Raw genomic sequence first — 16,743 nt, forward strand, 5'->3', positions numbered from 1 at the left:
GCAACGTTGCCAGAACAAGGACTGGATCTTTCCTATGCTGTCTCCATTTACCAAGTTAAGTCCATTAAACAGCTCCACATGTAGTTGCAGCGTAGAAGCCGTAGTGTTCAGCACACTGTGAGGCTGGTCTATCATGATTCAAGATGAATTTTCCCCATGAAGGACAGAAATCAGCAAAGAGAAAGAGTGCATTGGGAGAGGTGGGGAGTCCCCATGGGTGCTAGCTGTGTCTTCTATGGATCATTCTGGAGTCACAGTCAATTAAAAAATAAAAATAAAATGAAAGATTTTCAGAGCTTATTTCTAAGAGTAATAATAGGATAAGTGAGGATGACACACTTATATTTTGCAGCCTTTACAAATATGGCCTGAGAGGTCCAGCAGGCTGATGGAGGCAGACCACGTGTCCCAGAGTGCCCTGTGTTATCTTCTTGCCTTGAAGTGGAAAAATCCAAAAAACGAGCAAAGCCCTACAGTCAGACCGAACGGCGCTTATTGCAAGTGACTGGTTAAATGGCAGACATTGTGTATCTCAGCAGTGTATATACATGGAAGGTAGGAGAGAGAAGTGGCAACACCAACAGCCAGAAGAGGAGGCAACCTAGTTGCTACTGTTATTAACTTCAGAAGCTCGTAACCCACTGTTTATACTCTGTTTTTATTATCTCCTACCATTCCCCTGCTTGTCCTGATCAGCTGAGGAGCTACATCAGTTCAGAAGATTGGAAAGACAAGGAAGTCAGCTGGCCACAGAAGCATGCAGTAAGCAGCTTATCCAACCCGTACACAAATGAATTAGCTTCCCAAGCACACTGCCAGAGGGACATCCCCCCCTCCCCGCCCTGCACCTTCATAAATGCAATTTCAACGTTTGGAAAGGTGCCGGGAGTAAAATGTTTGTTTACTGCAGGCAGGAAGAGCTACCTATGATTCAGACATTAGGAAGTGACAGGAAGGACTAAATTATGCAATTTAGAAGTAGGAAAATAAACACAAAATAGTTGCAATGAGAGGAAGGAGGAGGAGGAAAGGACACAAGAGACAGAAGTTTTGGATCTTCTCTCTCACTTGTGCAGGGCTGAAGTGATTGTCACAGCAGGAGGCCCCCCGTAGGATTTCTTCACCTTTTAACCCTCATCTTAGAGTCCCTGGCCAGGGACTTTCCTCCTTAGCACTGAGTAAGAAACATCTGTCCAGCGCAGTCTCACAGTTGGAAAGTACAGATCACAGTCTCCCTCATTCCCTATTTTGTTTAAGCAGACAGAGATTCCAGAGAGGAGCACTCCATCTGCCCTCTCTTTAAAGAACAGCTACCAGAAGCAAAGGATCCAAAGGCAGACAGAAAGCCAGCTCATTTTCCAGCCAGCTAAGGGAGGTAGGAGCATACTTCAGCTCTGTCAGACGCTAGTTGCAGAGGTAGACAGGAAAACCTCTTTCCACAAGCAGAAAGCAGAAGCACCCCCAATGGGAATAGCGCTGCCTTCCCAGCAGTTGTTGGAAGCAGTTGAGCATCTCGGCAGCGTTGCTTACGACTTTGCACCTCCCCTCCACAGTTTGTTAGATGGATTCTCAGCAGTACATATATAGCAAAAAAGTTTTAAGTTTGTTAAATTGCAGTAATAGTCTGTGTAATTAATGTGCCCATTCCAAGGTTAAAACGGCAAGCAGGAAGGTTTGAGTCGTGGTCATTTATGGCTGCAAAGCAAGAAAATGGCACCAAAGAACACCATCAGATTTATGTAATGTCAATGGTGCCTCCCTTATATAATCAGTAAAGACCTTCCTGCCACTCTCTTTATAAATTGGATAATAAATTTGTGTTGGTTTTTTTTTTTTTTCCTGGAGCTGCAGAGATTCACAGATAAACAGAGGTGTCAAGCAAAAATGCCAAGGAGTGTGAATTAACTTAGCACTGAAATACACACTATAGCAGAAAACTATGTAGTTACTTGGCCTGGGACAAAATTACCCTGGGATGAAACCAGGGTTAAGTTTCCCAGTTTACACTAATGAGTCATTTGAACGCTACTCTTTCACTTTGTCTTTGACCCCCACTCCATTTCTCCCTTCCCCTCCCCAAAACTCCAGAAAGGAAAAAAACAGGTTTTATCTCAGTAATGACTGACTCCTGAGTGCACATAAGTGTGTTCTGTCTGCCAATAGACCTTTAGTAGTGAAGAGTAACTTACGTTATTTTTCAGAGCGCTGACAAGCTTATGCAATTTAACTCTGTTTGAGCACACAGGCAACTGTATTAGGTCATAGGAGTGTGACACGACCTCAGCTTTGAGCTTTAATGGCATTATTTCACACTGAGTAACAAGTCATTAGACTGCAAAACTTACCCACATAGCATGATGCAAAGAATTTCTGCAATAATTGTGTAGCAACAGTAATGGAAATGCATTAGAACATGCAAGATTCAGGAAGATAGAGTTATTGTAATACCTTATACCTAATCTTGCACTTCTTAAAGTTATCTCCCTTACCAACAGGAAAGGATTTTGTAAACAAAGTTTACCTAATGCCACCGTGAGAACATCACGCAGTATAACATGTAATTGAAAGAAAGAAGCATTTATTTAATGGAGAGCACCACAAGAAATTATGGAATTCTAAAACAAGTGATATATTCAAAAGGGAGAAGTTTTTGTCAGTTTGTGGCTTAAATCTCAAATTAAGTTAATATAGATCCCTACTTCCTAAAAAAGCGGAACTGCCAGATGGGACCACACCTATAGCCTACCTCTGACACTTCCAGCACATCAGCAGAACTAGGGAAAGACTGGATCACATAGGTGAACCAAAGAAACTGGTTACAACGTGACATTTTAGAAGCCTCCTCTTGTCGCACCCCAGACCTCCAAGTGCTCATGCTTACAGCTGGGGGATTCTCTCCAAGCCTCCTGGAATCTCCTGCATTCTCGACACGGATACCACATGGCAGAGCACTCCACTGCCTCATCTGTCCTGGGAAATGCCAGCCTCTTCTGTTTCCAACTGCACTCCACACCCTCCCTTCCCCCCCTGCCTCCCCCCCCCTTTTTTTTTTTAATTAAACTATGCAAGGACAGATTGCTAATTCACCTGAAGTCCATGCATTACTTGGACATCCTCTCTCTTAGTTGTTTCTTGATAAAAAGAACACAGTCCTAATCCTTACAATAACCACTAGGAGCATCAGATGAATTATCCCCACCACCTCTTTCCTAAAATGCTCCTTACTTCTCAGTGTTTGCTGAGAAGGGGAAAACTTCCTGGCAGTATTTCACCATATTTTTAAGGATCACAGATATTTATATGCTGGTTTTTAAAAATCATAACTGTTTGCTAGATTCTGTATTTGGACTTTGGAGTTCATCAAGATTAACAATTGCTCACATGCTCTTCACAGATTGGTTTCAAAACCTTCCTAATTAGCAGTCCTCCCCTGCACCACCCCAAAAATCAGGCACAGCTTTCTCTAATACATCTGATCCCGCTTAAGAATCTACATAGAAACACAAATGTCAGAAACCTGTAAAAGAAACGTGCATTAAATGTGAATGCGAACATTTGTCTAGCACATTACATGACTCGGTGCAGTTATTCTTCATACAAAGGGAAAATGACAAACTGGCATGCTATTTTCAGAACTGCTTCTTTTTCTACAAACAGGTATCATTCCATTTTGAAACTTAAAAGCCATTTTTCATCTGATATAATTTGTGTATTTACCCTTTTAATAACTCTCCCAAATGGACTGTAATTCTTGAGTGTTGACTGCATCAAAGGTCTGTTTGAAGGCAGGGGTATTAACTGTGTTTGAATAGCTTCCTGTATTCTTATTCCATACCCCAAATCCAATCCTGTGAACTCCTACTGTCAGCAATAAACACCTACAGAAGGTTTATTTTGTTTTTAAATCCCAAGCCCCAGACAACATAGAAAAATAAACTAAAGTCTCTCCATTTTTGTGTTATTTTTCTTTTTTTTCCCTTTTATTTTGAGGCAGAAATACTGAAGAGCCTGGTGGTAGCTGTAACCCCAGAGAGAGGAACGTGCTGGCCTGCACCACTGAAACCCATCACATTCCTCCTGGGGTGGAGACCGGCTTACCCTGGAGGAAGGCAGGCAGCAGATCTGCCATCACCCTGCCCCAAGGCTGGCTGTGCTGGAAAGTGGGCGGGGAGGCAGATTTAGTTTGTGACAGCCACTATCTCCACTGCCACGAAGGGTTTACCTGGCCTTGTTTTCACTTATAAAGCAGCAGGACAACCCACATGTGACCAGCTAGCCAGCTGGAAAACAGGCAAAAAGACAAGATTGCTTTTCTTCTGCTAGGCAAGCTCATTCCAATACGCTGTCGCCACCCCCAGCCACCAGGTACAGCCACAGGCCTTGTCTGCCCACAGCCCCACATCCAGATTCCCCATCCGAGCTAGCCAGCATGTGGCAGAAGACAAAAATTGCCTCCTTTTTAAAAGCAGAGAAGGCAAAGCTTTCTTCTGGCTTCCTAGAAATTCTCAGCAAAAAGAACGAGCACAGCTCCTGAAAAAGCATATTTTTTTAAAAATCGCCCTGCCAATAAATTGTTGTACAAAATAAGAACAAGCAAAACCTTCTTCATCTGACTCATTTCTTGATGTGAAGCCTAAACTCAGTTGTCCAGAAGTGACAAGCTGGTATACTAACCCGGCAGAGTCTCCTAAAAGAAGTATCACCTCTTTTTCATGGTATGTTTTTACACAGAATTATTTGTATTACTGTGTACAGATATTATGTATAATGATACACCAGCCATACGGACATAACTGCTTGACTTTTTTAATTACATGTTGTTATACCACCAGTTCCAAGAGAGACAACTATTGTGCTGTCATTTACCCCAAATAATTGCCATTTACCTGAAAAAAAAAAAAAAGTGTCACCGTAACCTCAGGGAGTTTAATCCTCAAGTTGTAATTCTGGTGCATAAAATGCAATTAAATATAATCCTTCTTCTCAGTTATGAAAAAAATAATATGGTTAGAGAGTTCAACTGTTAATTCCGGCTCTTCAATCTCATGGAAAGCTACCTTATAAACATTCCTCTACTGGATACTGCTAAGGGGTCAGTCAGATACTACGTAATGTAAGATTTCTTTTTACAACTAAAAGCCATGCGGTATATTCCAAAAAGCCTCAAAAGTTAATTACGAGAAACAAAACTTCTGTCAACAGCTGGAAGCAAGATGAAACCCAAGCACAAAAAACAGACTACATAACCTTTTATTGGAAGCCTTTAAAAAAAAAACCAAACACAACTCAAAAATACAACTAGCATATTTCACTGAGCAGTATTTACAAAGCTAACACTATTTGTACAACTATTAATACTTTTTCTAAAATAAACAAGACAGAAAATTCATAAAAAGAGGAACTGCAATAGCCTAATCAAGAATTGATAAAGGGGGGATTGAGAAGGAACATTATTTTTGGTCTGGAGATGGCACAATCTTCCCTCCCCGCCCCAGGGGGAAAAAAAAAAAAAAAAGTAGTACTGCCTTAGAAATATTTGTTTGTACGTAAGAGGAGCTGAATTCACATTACAGTCCCTAAAACAGCAGCAAATTACATTGGACTGACAATATTCACCTGTACACAACACATACCTGCCTTGACAAGATTATCCCTTTCTGTCTGATCTTTCTGCCTGCCTTGCTCAAGCAATTTGCATGACATAAGGTCTGTCCCTCCTAACGAAATACTGCAATTAAATTGCAACAGTTGAGGTTGCTTCTATTGGCAATAAAATGATTAGTCATTGAAGAAACGAAAAATTTAAGTCATTTGGAAAAAGCCCCAAGAATTCTGTCACTGCAACACTACAAAAGAAGTTGTGATGAAAAAAAATAAGGAGGTATACCTTTGCTTTATGTTTATTTGCTCTACATTGAAACAAAACTCGCACCTCATCCGTTGCACTCCGTCTTGATTTAAGAAAATATTTCACCCAGTATAGCTGGTAACATCTATTTTTAGACTAAAAAATGTGATAGCAAGACTGAAGAATTATGAGATACCCAAGCCAGAGACATCTACAAGACATAAAACCACTCTCTCCCTTAAAATATATTTTGATTCACTGATGTCCCTTTTACTTATTGCCAAGAGTTTTGTCAAATCTGTGAGCCAAATTTAATGGGAAATAAATGTGTTCTAAATATCCATAAGAGATTACATTTTATTCTAATCATCTGATCCAAAAGTCATGTCAAAAAAAGACAAAACAAAAAAAATCCCATGCCTCAGAAGTATCCAAACCACCATTCCAAGATCTTTTAAATTTAAGGAGAGAGAAAAGGACACTGGAAACAGCTTTGTCTGTCACTTTCCTCTTTCTGAATAAGAGACTGTTGAGTACATACAAAGATGAATGAAAATGGAAGGATCATCTTTCATCTGAAAGAGTGACCTGGTAAACTAAAGCCCTCTAGAATTGACGCTCATTTTGACAGTCAAGGCCGGTACTATTGTGTTTTTTTTTAAAAAAAAAAACCAAACTAAACTAAACTGTCCAATAAAAACATTCTTTTCTCAATATATCCAATTCACATTTATTTCACACAGCTGCTTTGGGCTTACGATTGACTAAGAGGCATGCAAAACAAGGTCATCTGCGTATAATTGGAAGTTAAGTTCATGGCATCTCACTATTTTCTCTGGTTAGTACATATGTTGCTTATACTGAATGATCAGTACTGCAGGACTTTGTGCATACGCAGAGGAGCAGCTACTATGCAGCATCAAGAAAGTGGGAGACATTAATGCGTTTTTCCAATTCCCCCCCCCGCTCCCTGTTTGTTCTTTGTTGAATTGTAATCCTCCGTGATTAGCTGCTCTAAATCGTATTAACACACCTACCAAAAAAAAGAAGCACAGTGAAAGGGTACCCATAAGTTACTACACATCCCACTGAGAATGATCTTCAACAAAAAGTCAAAACTTGACTATTTCTTCACCTCTCAGCTATTATGGTCCCAAATTAAGGGTTACTATTTAATAGCTGCTAAGAAAAAAAAATGTTCACATCAGGAAATACCTTTAGAATATCTGGCTTGTTTCATATGTCATATGTTCATGTGCACTTCAAGAGGAACGGAACAATTTCTGCTACTTGAGTCTCCAACTTTCCTATCTACACCCAGAAAAGAAGCATTCATGCAGTTCAGGTACTGTCTGACCCTCCAACCTCAAAAACATTTAAATTAACAGTGCGCATCGGTGTGGTATACTACATGAAAATTAGAATGACTAGCAAAGAGACTTACCTTACTCAGTACAGGTATATTAGACTTCTTAATCTGTTTTATATACTGTTACCTGCTCCTACCCTCTGTAACCATCCACTGGTAATTAATTCAGAGTATACACCATAGGTCAAGCAGTGACAGTGCTGAAGCTTTGGCAGCAAAGTCAACACCAGCTGCTAATGTCCTGTCAAAGATGATAAATACTTGGACGATGAGTTCCATGCTCCTCAAGTGAGACTTACACCCAACCAGCAAGCTTAGGAGGTAGGTATGCCCTCAAAGTCATACCCAAGATAATTTCTGTACCTTCGGTCAGCACAAAAACAATGCAGCTTTCTTCTATAATCAACAAAAGCAATATATTTAGTCATGCTTTCAAACTCATGGTTTAGGGTTTACTAAGCCATGTTTAAAAATACCAAAAGTCAAAATACTGGTTCCTGCACAGTGAGTAGCTGAAGGGAAGGGACAGACTTCCTTCCAGAAGGGGAGGCTTCTGCATGAACACTGATTCCCGCAAGGTCTTCAGCAACTCCTGGAGAAGCACAAGCACAGTCAAGTCCAGAATATTAAGATGTTCCTTGATTACATTCATCTGTCTTGAGTTAACTTGACCCAGCTCTACAGCGACAGCACTGAACGATGTCAAACAAGCTCATCTTGTTTTTTTTTCTGTAAACCAACTGGCTGTTATGTTTGCACACTACGCTCATTCATGCAAGATCACAAAAAACCCTCCTTAACTCAAACAGGTGCCTTCCAATAAAAAAAAAAAAGGGGGAGGCTTTTGTCAGGCACTGCAGCTTTTACCAGATTAAAGCTATTCTGCTGAAAAAAAATATTTCTTAACACCATTACATATCTCAGCACGTTTAAGTATTACTCAAGACAGAAGAGGCACCTATGTGATTAGTGCCAAAGAGCAACTGCCAAACAAAACCACAGTAAAATACTCCACTTCTATCACTCTTGTAAATATGTCGCTTTAGCTTATAGTTCAAACATCAATAACTAGCTTAACAGTCTGGCACTACTTTAGTCACCATCTACAGCTCAGAATATTAGAATAAGTAAGAGGATGCTCTATGTAGCCTTGTCTGAATTATATCAGTGCCCCTTATGTCCTGCAGAGATCAAGCCTATTCCTGATTTTTAAACTCCTTGTTTTGAAATAATCAAATGTACAATTAATAGGAATAGTCAAATAACCAAAGGATTTTTAGTAACAATTACATCAAAAAGAAGGTTTCCTAATTTACTTTCAAAGTCATCTTATGATCTCTCATAACTGCAGGGAAGCCTATCAGATATAGAAAAATCGGAACCAACTTACCCAAAAAAGTGTTTTCTCCTTTCCCAATATAGTTTATGCAAGATGTTTTTGATTAAGGTTTACCTTTATGAAATAAAGTGTATTTCACTCTAAGTGGGACATGTTAGAATACTGAGAATTATTATATTGCATCAGTAGACTTTCTACAAACCAGTTCCATAAACCAACTGTAAACGTTAAAATCCTGATTTTAAGCACATCCAGTTGTCATACTGAGCCTTAGCCACCACCCAGATGAAAGCGTAGCAGCTCTAGGAGAGAATTTAGAAGACTTATTCCCATTTCCTCAAGCTTTCCTCCCTTGCTTTACCAAGGACAGCTGTGTTTAAATATCTAGTGGTTTCTTCGCATAATGGCAGTAAAAAAATACTCTATGCTGCTACCACAAAGAATCAGCTATTTTAACTGGCACGTGCACAGCAGAACTGCAACGTAGCAGAAAACCACGAAGCCAAGGTTTATTATCACTTTTTAGAAGACAGATGGAGAGAAAGGGGCTTTCCAATTACATCTGTAAAAATAAGGGGACCAGAGCAGAAAAAGTACAGTAGGTTAAGGTGAGGGTGCAAATGTTTGCAAAGTTGAAAGCAACATAACAAGTGAGGAAAGAAAATAATACAGAGGGTAGTGGAAGCCATGAAATTTCGCAGTCCTGTATCCCTATGCAAGTTCTTTCATGTACTTGTGCAGCCGCTGCATAGGCTGTAGAGACCTGTGTGGGATTTAGCCCCAGCTCCCTTCCCCTTTTTCTCTGCTAAATCCACATCCTGGTCTCAGACCCCCAGCCGACACAAAAGTTAACTTATATCTTCCCCAGATATCTGCTGCTGGTAACGACTGGTCTATTTCAGCAAACAAACTGTTCTGAAGACCAGCTCCAGGCAACCAACACCGGGTGCCAGTGGTTATCAGAAAGTTACTTCCGTACTAAAAATGCATGAACAAGACATGAAAATAGGACTCCTTTTAAGGGGGTAAAAGACATCCATGGCATTAAGGCATATATTGAAGGAAATCTGCTTTTTCCACCTGCAGGACAGGGTTTTTTTCTTTTTTTAGCCTCAAAACCATTGTAAGCTAACTTTAATACCGTGTCCAACTGTTTCAAACTAAAAATTGAAGTCCCTGTGAAACATATGTCTATGTACTTGCTTCAAAGTGCTCCTTTTCACCCTTCCTAAGAACTGAAACCATATTTAACTGCAATTTCAGACTTTTTATCTCCCTCCCCAGATGGTAACCTGGATTTGCCCCAACACTTGCATGCAGAAACTAATAGAGCGTGAAGTTACAATTTTCCATATATATATGTGAAAAGTATGCGCTGCAGAAAAGCAGTTCCCTATTGAAATCACTTTCCCATCTTTTCGTCTGGTGCAGCCTCTTGAAATATCACCAGAATAAAATACAGCTTTAAAAAAAAAACACACCCCACAGCTCTTCTGTGCATTTGCCCAAGCTAGAATTACAGAGAGCGTAAGCCAACACTTCAATCAGCACTCTCAGTTAAAGTTCATCGTCTTAAGTACATCAACTTTTTGTTTGCTTGAAGATGGCGATCGTGATGTCAAGGTCACTTTTAGGTCTTTGAAGTGAGCGTGAACCCTTAGCCTACAACAGATCAGCCTCCTGACAAGCAGGAGGCATTTTACTTTAAGTCTTCCTTTAAATGGTATCTTTCTTTTACACAAGCAGAAAACAGTCTAAAACAATGTGTAAGATTTAAACTTACAACCTTATGGCCTGCAGTGCATGCAGATGCTAAACCGAGTCATGCTCATATAAGCTTGCCGTACTCTCTCTCCAAATCTCTGCTTTCCCAAAAAGCAGATCCCCCTTTCATGTAAAGTATAAGGAATTACTTCTTTCGGACAGGGAACGACTTGACCGATGCTGTAGGCAGGGTTTTCCCCTCAAAGGTCCAGTATGGAAGTGGAGCTATAAATACAACGAAAGGGCAGTTACGTGGAAAAAAGCTAGCATATTATTTAGGGACTGATTTATGGTATCGATTTAAGAGGGAAAACTGTTGCTTACAACTCTGGCCATTAGCAGACAGCATAACTGTACATGATTTAGTGTCTGAGTGGGAAATTTATTCAAACTTTAAAAACATTAATATTGCTCTTAATTCTTACACACTGGGAAAGCAGCATCCTGTAAATATATGCACACACATGGAGGATCAGCCAAAAATACAGCCTATGTCCAATTCTGCAGGGAAGCACAGCCTTGCTGTGACCCATCAGGATGTTCTCTTTGCAAGTCTGATCCTGCGTCTTTCACATGAACAGGATTTTTGCCATTGGGAACCAGAAAATGGGCTATCCCAAATATTATTTTTTAATTCAAAGAGTCTCACTTCACCAACTTCCTGGCATTTAAAAAAACTGTCCATAACAGCAAGAGTTCTTCAAGAAGCTGTTGTTAATCACTAACAGATGAAAATAACACAGTCACGTTAAGACCCACATTCACAGATTCTTAAATGAATCTGAGGGTTTAGCTGCTTCAAAAACAAAACAAAGCCACTGATAACTACAGAGGCTGTTTCTATTTAAATGCCACCAAACTGGCCAAATGAAGATTTAAAAAAGAAAAAAAAAAACAAAAACAAAAACAAAACAGGAGGCCCAACACTTTGTACCAATTACACAGATGCCGTGAAGCGACCCGGGTGCCAGCGGGAAAGGGCTCGGCAGAGATGACTCCTGGCATCACCCATTCTTCCTACGTGACTTGACAGCGTCCCCGCCAGCACCGCGGAGCCCCGGCGCACAGCACCACCGCCGCTGCCCTGTCACGAAATCTGCCCTCTCAGCAAACGCGCTCCATTTTCCTGCGAACTCAATGTCAGCTCCGCTGCAGCCTCCGCTAACGTGTCTACTTCTGAGCAACAGCAGGCTGAACTTCAAGAAAGAAAAAAGCACTTTTCTTGCACCTCCCTCCCTCACATCAGCCCCCCCGATGCGGAGGGCTCTGGTCCCAAGGGCAAAGGCCCCCCCGGCCCCAGCGGGGAAGGCTCCCGGGGCATCCCCGGCTCCCGCCGCCTCCGGGCCAGCGGCTCCGGCTGCCCTCCCGCCCGGAGTGGCTTTCGGCCCGCCGCACCGGGTTACGGGGCGCCCCCCGCCCTCCCCTTCGATCACGCACCACCACCGGGACGGCAAGTGTTTACGTTTAAAACTACATATATATACACATATATATACACCGAGCCCGGATCCAAAGGGAAGACGGAAAAACTCCGCCCCCCTCCCTCCTCTCCCGACTCGCTCGGAAAGGCGATAAAAGCAGGGTAGAAACATCTGACCGCTCGGCGCCCCTTTTTTAAGAGGGGAGGGGGGAGGGAACAATAACAAAAAAAAGAAGGGGGGGAAGGAAAATCGTGGGTGGGGAAGCCCCGCGGGACGCAGCGGGCAGCCGTCCCGGCCGAAACGGAGCGGGGAGGCGGCCGGGAGGGCGGCTCGTCCGCGGCGCCGCCGGGCCCGGCCGGGAGGGACCGCGCGGGGAGGCCGGGCCGGGCCGGGCGGGAGCGGGAGGCGAGCGGGGAGCCGCGCCGGGGAAGGGAAGGGGAGCACGGACCGCGAGTGGGAACGAGCACTCACGTAGCGTTTCAACTTCTTCTCCGGTGGGGACTTTCGGAGCCAGCCCGAGCAGACCACCTCCCCGCCGCTCATGGCTGGGCCGCCTGCCCGCCGGGGCAGCCCTTCTCCTCCTCCTCCTCCGGCAGCAGCGGCAGCGCCCGGGCCGGGCCGGACCGAGGGAGCCCCGAGACGCGGCGGCAGCACCGCGCCCGCTCCGGCCTCCCGGGGCTGCGGGGCGAGGGAAGGGGAGGGACGGGGGAGCGGTGTGTGTGTGTCTGTCTCTCACGCACAACAACCAGCGGAGTAGAGCGGCGGGAGGTTCCCCCCTTCCTCCTCCTCCTCCTCCTCCTCCTCGCCGCCGCCGAGTCACACGAACATCGGGAGAGACGACAGGGGCGGCCGCCGCCCCGCCGCAACTTCGGCTCCGGCGTCCCAGGGCAGGATCCAGCCACCGCCCCGCGCCCCTGGCACCGCCCCCCGCGCCGCCGGGACCCTCCCGCCGGGGAAGGGCCGCGGGGGGCTTCCCTCCCTCCTTCCCCTCCCCGCTCCTCTCCTCCCCTCGCCCCGCCGCCGGGCCGAGCTCAGCGCCGGCCGCCGCGGCTGCCCGGGATCGCTCCTTCCCCTTCCTCCTCCCCCCGCGCCGGGAGGAGGGGATCGGCCAGCGCTCCTGCCTCCCTCCCCTCAACCTCCGGGGGGAGCCGCAGCCGGGTCTCGCCCCCGGGCTGGGGCCGGCTCCGCGCCCTCCCGCCGAGCGTGGGAGGGGTTTGCCCTGCTCTTCACCGCGTCGTGCGTGTGTGTGTGCGTGTCCCGCCGCCCCCAGCCCACTTTTCTCCACAGCACCAACCGCCACCGGCCGGCGGCACCTCCCGCCCCGCCCGGCCTCCGCACCGCCCCGAGCGGGGGAGCCACGGCGCGGCCGCTCCCCCCCGCCACCCCCCTCACGAAACTCCGCCGGAGCCCTGTTCAAACAACAGGGAGAGGGAAGGGGACGGCGCTTCCCAGAGGGATCCTGGGAGCTGTAGTCGGCGGGCGGCGGGGACTGCGGCGGCGCGGCCCTGAGGGGGGCGCGGGCCGCGGCGGGCCGCGGCAGGGCGGGGCGGGCCCGCCGTGCGCCGGCGGAAGGGAGCGGGATACGCGGGGGCGCCTCGAATTGGCCCGGCCCGGCCCGACTCGGCGGGAGTCCGTTTGTTTTCGGTTCCGAAGGACGGGGCTGCGAATGGGGTGGCTATTTGAATAATAACTATTAAAATCGCGGTTGAAATGGTGATTCTTTGAAACCCACCGCATTAGAGATGGGGAACACCCCACACACACCACCACCACCACCAAAAGAACAACCCCAAAAGCCCTATAAAACTGCACTAGAAACAACTCGCCTAAAAGTAAAGTCCTTAAGTCTGAGGCTGCCTTAGCAATCAAAAGAAAGGCGAAGGCGCCGGTGCGTTGGCGCGGAGGGGCGGCGCGCCAGGTGCGGCCGGTCCCCGGGCCGGGGGGACGGCGCCTCCGCGGCCAGAAGCGGCGATGAGGGGCCGGGCTGGACTCACGAGGGTGGGAGCGTCGGGAGGATTTGAAATCTCCCCTGGAAGAGCCAGCGCCCACCCGCGTGGGTGCACCCCTCGCTGCAGACCGCCCCCACACACCCCGAGCACCTCCGCACCGTGCCCTACCGAAAAGCCACCAAAAAAAAAAAAAAAAACAAACCCCAAAATTTAAAAGTAATAGTCATGTTTGACTGCCCGTGCCTGCTGATCCATCTGCGGCATTGCTCATGTTATTATTTTTCAGCGGCGGTGGGCTGCGAGGACAACCAAACGAAAAAAAAAGGAGAGTGATACGCAGGGCAACCCTAAACACTATTCAGTGAAAAGGGAAAGACCAAACTTATTCAACATCTCCCCTGTTGGAGCCCTCTGTCTCTTCCACTCTGCCAGAAAAGATCTCCAAATAAATAGAAATACACACATCCATCTATCTATCTATCTATCTATCTATCTATCTATCTATCTATCTATCTATCTATCTATCTATCCATCCTTTTAAAAAAATTATTATTATTATTATTTTACAGATAACTGGGACTTCTGGTGGTTGTTAGCACCGGTGCTCTTCCACTGTAGAGAAATAGTCCCCCTAGTGTGCCGTTGTTGAAGGGAGCGCCGCGATGCTGCTATTCATCAAGGTATATTGCATTAAAAAGTTACAAAGCAGCAGTTACAGCTTTTTAACAGGGAATTTGCAGAAATAACAGGAAAAAGAAAGGTGAAAGGTCAGAGGCATTAGAATCAGCACATCAGTTTCACCGTAAATCTTTTCACAGCAATCTCCATTAATTCTTGAAGCATTATGACAGATAAAGCACTATGAAGTACTAAAAGAAAGATTATCAAAGCACAAGGTAGTTTGCCAAAAACATTTGAAAAAAGAAAAACAGCGCATGTTGGCCTTTATCAATGTCAAAAGCGCACAAACCTTTGCATCCAAACCATCCTCACGTACGTTTCTGTACGTCACCATTTCGGCTGCCTCAGTGGGGCTATTGGAAAGAGTAAAAAAGTGGTCTGGTGCATGCAGTTGGTAAGCATGAACTCAAATTGTACTGCTAGGTTTCAGCCTCTAGCTGTGTTTCAGTATAGGTCTTTTGTTTAAACCACTAATGACAGAGTTTAAGAACCTCAACATTTGAGATTATCCAAGTGTCAGGTAAGACCGCAAAATTTTCCACTTTCCTTTAGGAACCTGGAGACAATTTAATATCATCAGAGCAAGAACAGAGTGTGAACTCACTAAGAATGCCATTGCCATTAGGGTGTTGCAGCATGAGCCAATGGTTCATTTAAATCCCATTAGTTAACCCGTGTCTTGAGGGCTAATCAAAGAAAGCCAGGGTCTCTATGGAGGCACCAACCAAACAAGTCATCTGGTCCAAACTGTCCCTGAGATCAACTTTCAAAACATTACATTTGTATTTTAAAACACGCTGAAGGCAGCGTTACCCTGGAGTCCAGCATTAGCTTTCATATATTTGTCATATAATCTTTTTCTTGAAAAGAAATTTTCTTGAAAATAGCTATCCAGAGACAAATTTTGTGCAGAGGTTCCATCCCTGCCGTAAAACGATAAATCATCGGTTAGGGAAAAGGAGTTAATGTCAAGAATAGCAATAAATAAGTAATAAAAACTGCCTTTTATACCATACCTTGTTGTTGAGCTTAATCACAAGCCCCAACACTGGACGTAAAAATGTTTTATTGGATTGTTGAATTGAGGAATATAGCAAAGAAAGATTTCCAAATGACTAGTTAAGATGTTGTCTGATGGACTGCTCCCTTTCTAGTCGTGACGGTGGGTTTCCTTTTCTGCTCCCAACCATTTGAGCTCCCCATTCACAGTTCCACTGGCGCTTTCGCTAATCATCTCACGAGAGGGCTGCACATAGCTGTACCTCTCTTCCCAAGTAAGGGAACAGCTAGCAAAACCAAGAATGTTAATACCGTGGATTTCTGTGCATAAACAGCAATGCTCCGCAGTTCATAATTTAGGTATCCCGTATTAGCGTAGACCAAAGCAATTAAAACACTAACGAAATGCATAAACAGCACAATATTTAGGTTTGACTCTTAACATCTGCATGTTTACAGCTGTAAAACTGTCTATGAAGAGAGCTTAGTGGGCACAACTGAAATAATTATGCCAGCCAGTTTCTCCATGCAGAAAAATCCTTTCACCCAGCTAAATTAGGCTAGGGCACAATCTCCTGAAATTAGGATAAAAGTCACAAAGACCTCTGTCAAGAATGAATGTTTCAGCTAGTTTGCCTGCTACGGTTTTGTTCTGAAAGTTTAAACAACATTAAGCATGCTCCATTTTGAAATTCTCCTGCAACATGCCTTGTGCTTGGAAGTACCGAATACCCCCAGGGTAGCCTCTGCTTGCGGGACTGCTGTAACCCTACGTCAGATCCCGACCACCCTCTTCCCTCACTTTGTCCCCGCAGGTTATTTCTGTACAAGCGTGCTGTTACTCAGGAAGCCCAGAGGATAAAGGTCCTTTGAGCTCAATTAATTGCACTACGGAGGTCTTTTGTGTTTCTGTACAAGGCCAGTCCTGGAGGAAAAAGGATTTTCTTTGCCTTGCCAGCATATCAGCGATGGCCTAAAAATCTGCAGAGGTCCTATTGTGCCCACTAGGACCAATCTCGCTCTTTCGCTTTGCAGTCAATGCTCGTGAGGAACTGCCACCTTATTTTTCGTACGAGGTTCCCTTGCTTTAGACACTCTTTTTCTTTTCTTACTGCTAGTAAAAAACCAAAATCAACAGCCCTCAGCTGTTTTGCAGCCAGTTGGGTTACTGAGGGATTCTTCCCCCATTTTTAAAAAGGAGCATGCAGTTGGCAGCTGCTGGGGGCCAGGGAGAGGATGTGTCCAGCAGAGCAGCTAGAGAAGGGAGATCAGAAGACATCGATCCATCCTCGCTGCCGACAGTGCCCAAACCACTTCAGGGCCAGCTACTGCACCGTTGCACGTGTTGCTGTTTCTGAATCCCACATAGCTGT

The 16,743-nt window shown here is 44.9% G+C and overlaps 1 protein-coding gene across 4 annotated transcripts in view; it reads right to left on the reverse strand.

Moving 5' to 3' along the window:
• Nucleotides 1-13,019, reverse strand: part of GAB1 (GRB2 associated binding protein 1) — a 102,290-nt gene extending 89,271 nt beyond the window's left edge. For 2 of the 4 annotated variants that reach the window (XM_075090496.1, XM_075090494.1), the window contains exon 1: nucleotides 12,213-13,017. In XM_075090496.1, coding sequence (XP_074946597.1) covers nucleotides 12,213-12,284 — 72 coding nt within the window. In that variant the 5' untranslated portion in view covers nucleotides 12,285-13,017. Of the gene's footprint in view, nucleotides 1-12,212 lie in introns of all 4 variants that reach the window. The other 2 variants (XM_075090495.1, XM_075090493.1) reach the window with 2 other exon arrangements.
• Between the last annotated feature and the right edge of the window lie 3,724 nt (nucleotides 13,020-16,743).

Source organism: Phalacrocorax aristotelis, chromosome 4 (assembly GCF_949628215.1).
Source record: "Phalacrocorax aristotelis chromosome 4, bGulAri2.1, whole genome shotgun sequence".
Classification (NCBI taxonomy): domain Eukaryota; kingdom Metazoa; phylum Chordata; class Aves; order Suliformes; family Phalacrocoracidae; genus Phalacrocorax; species Phalacrocorax aristotelis.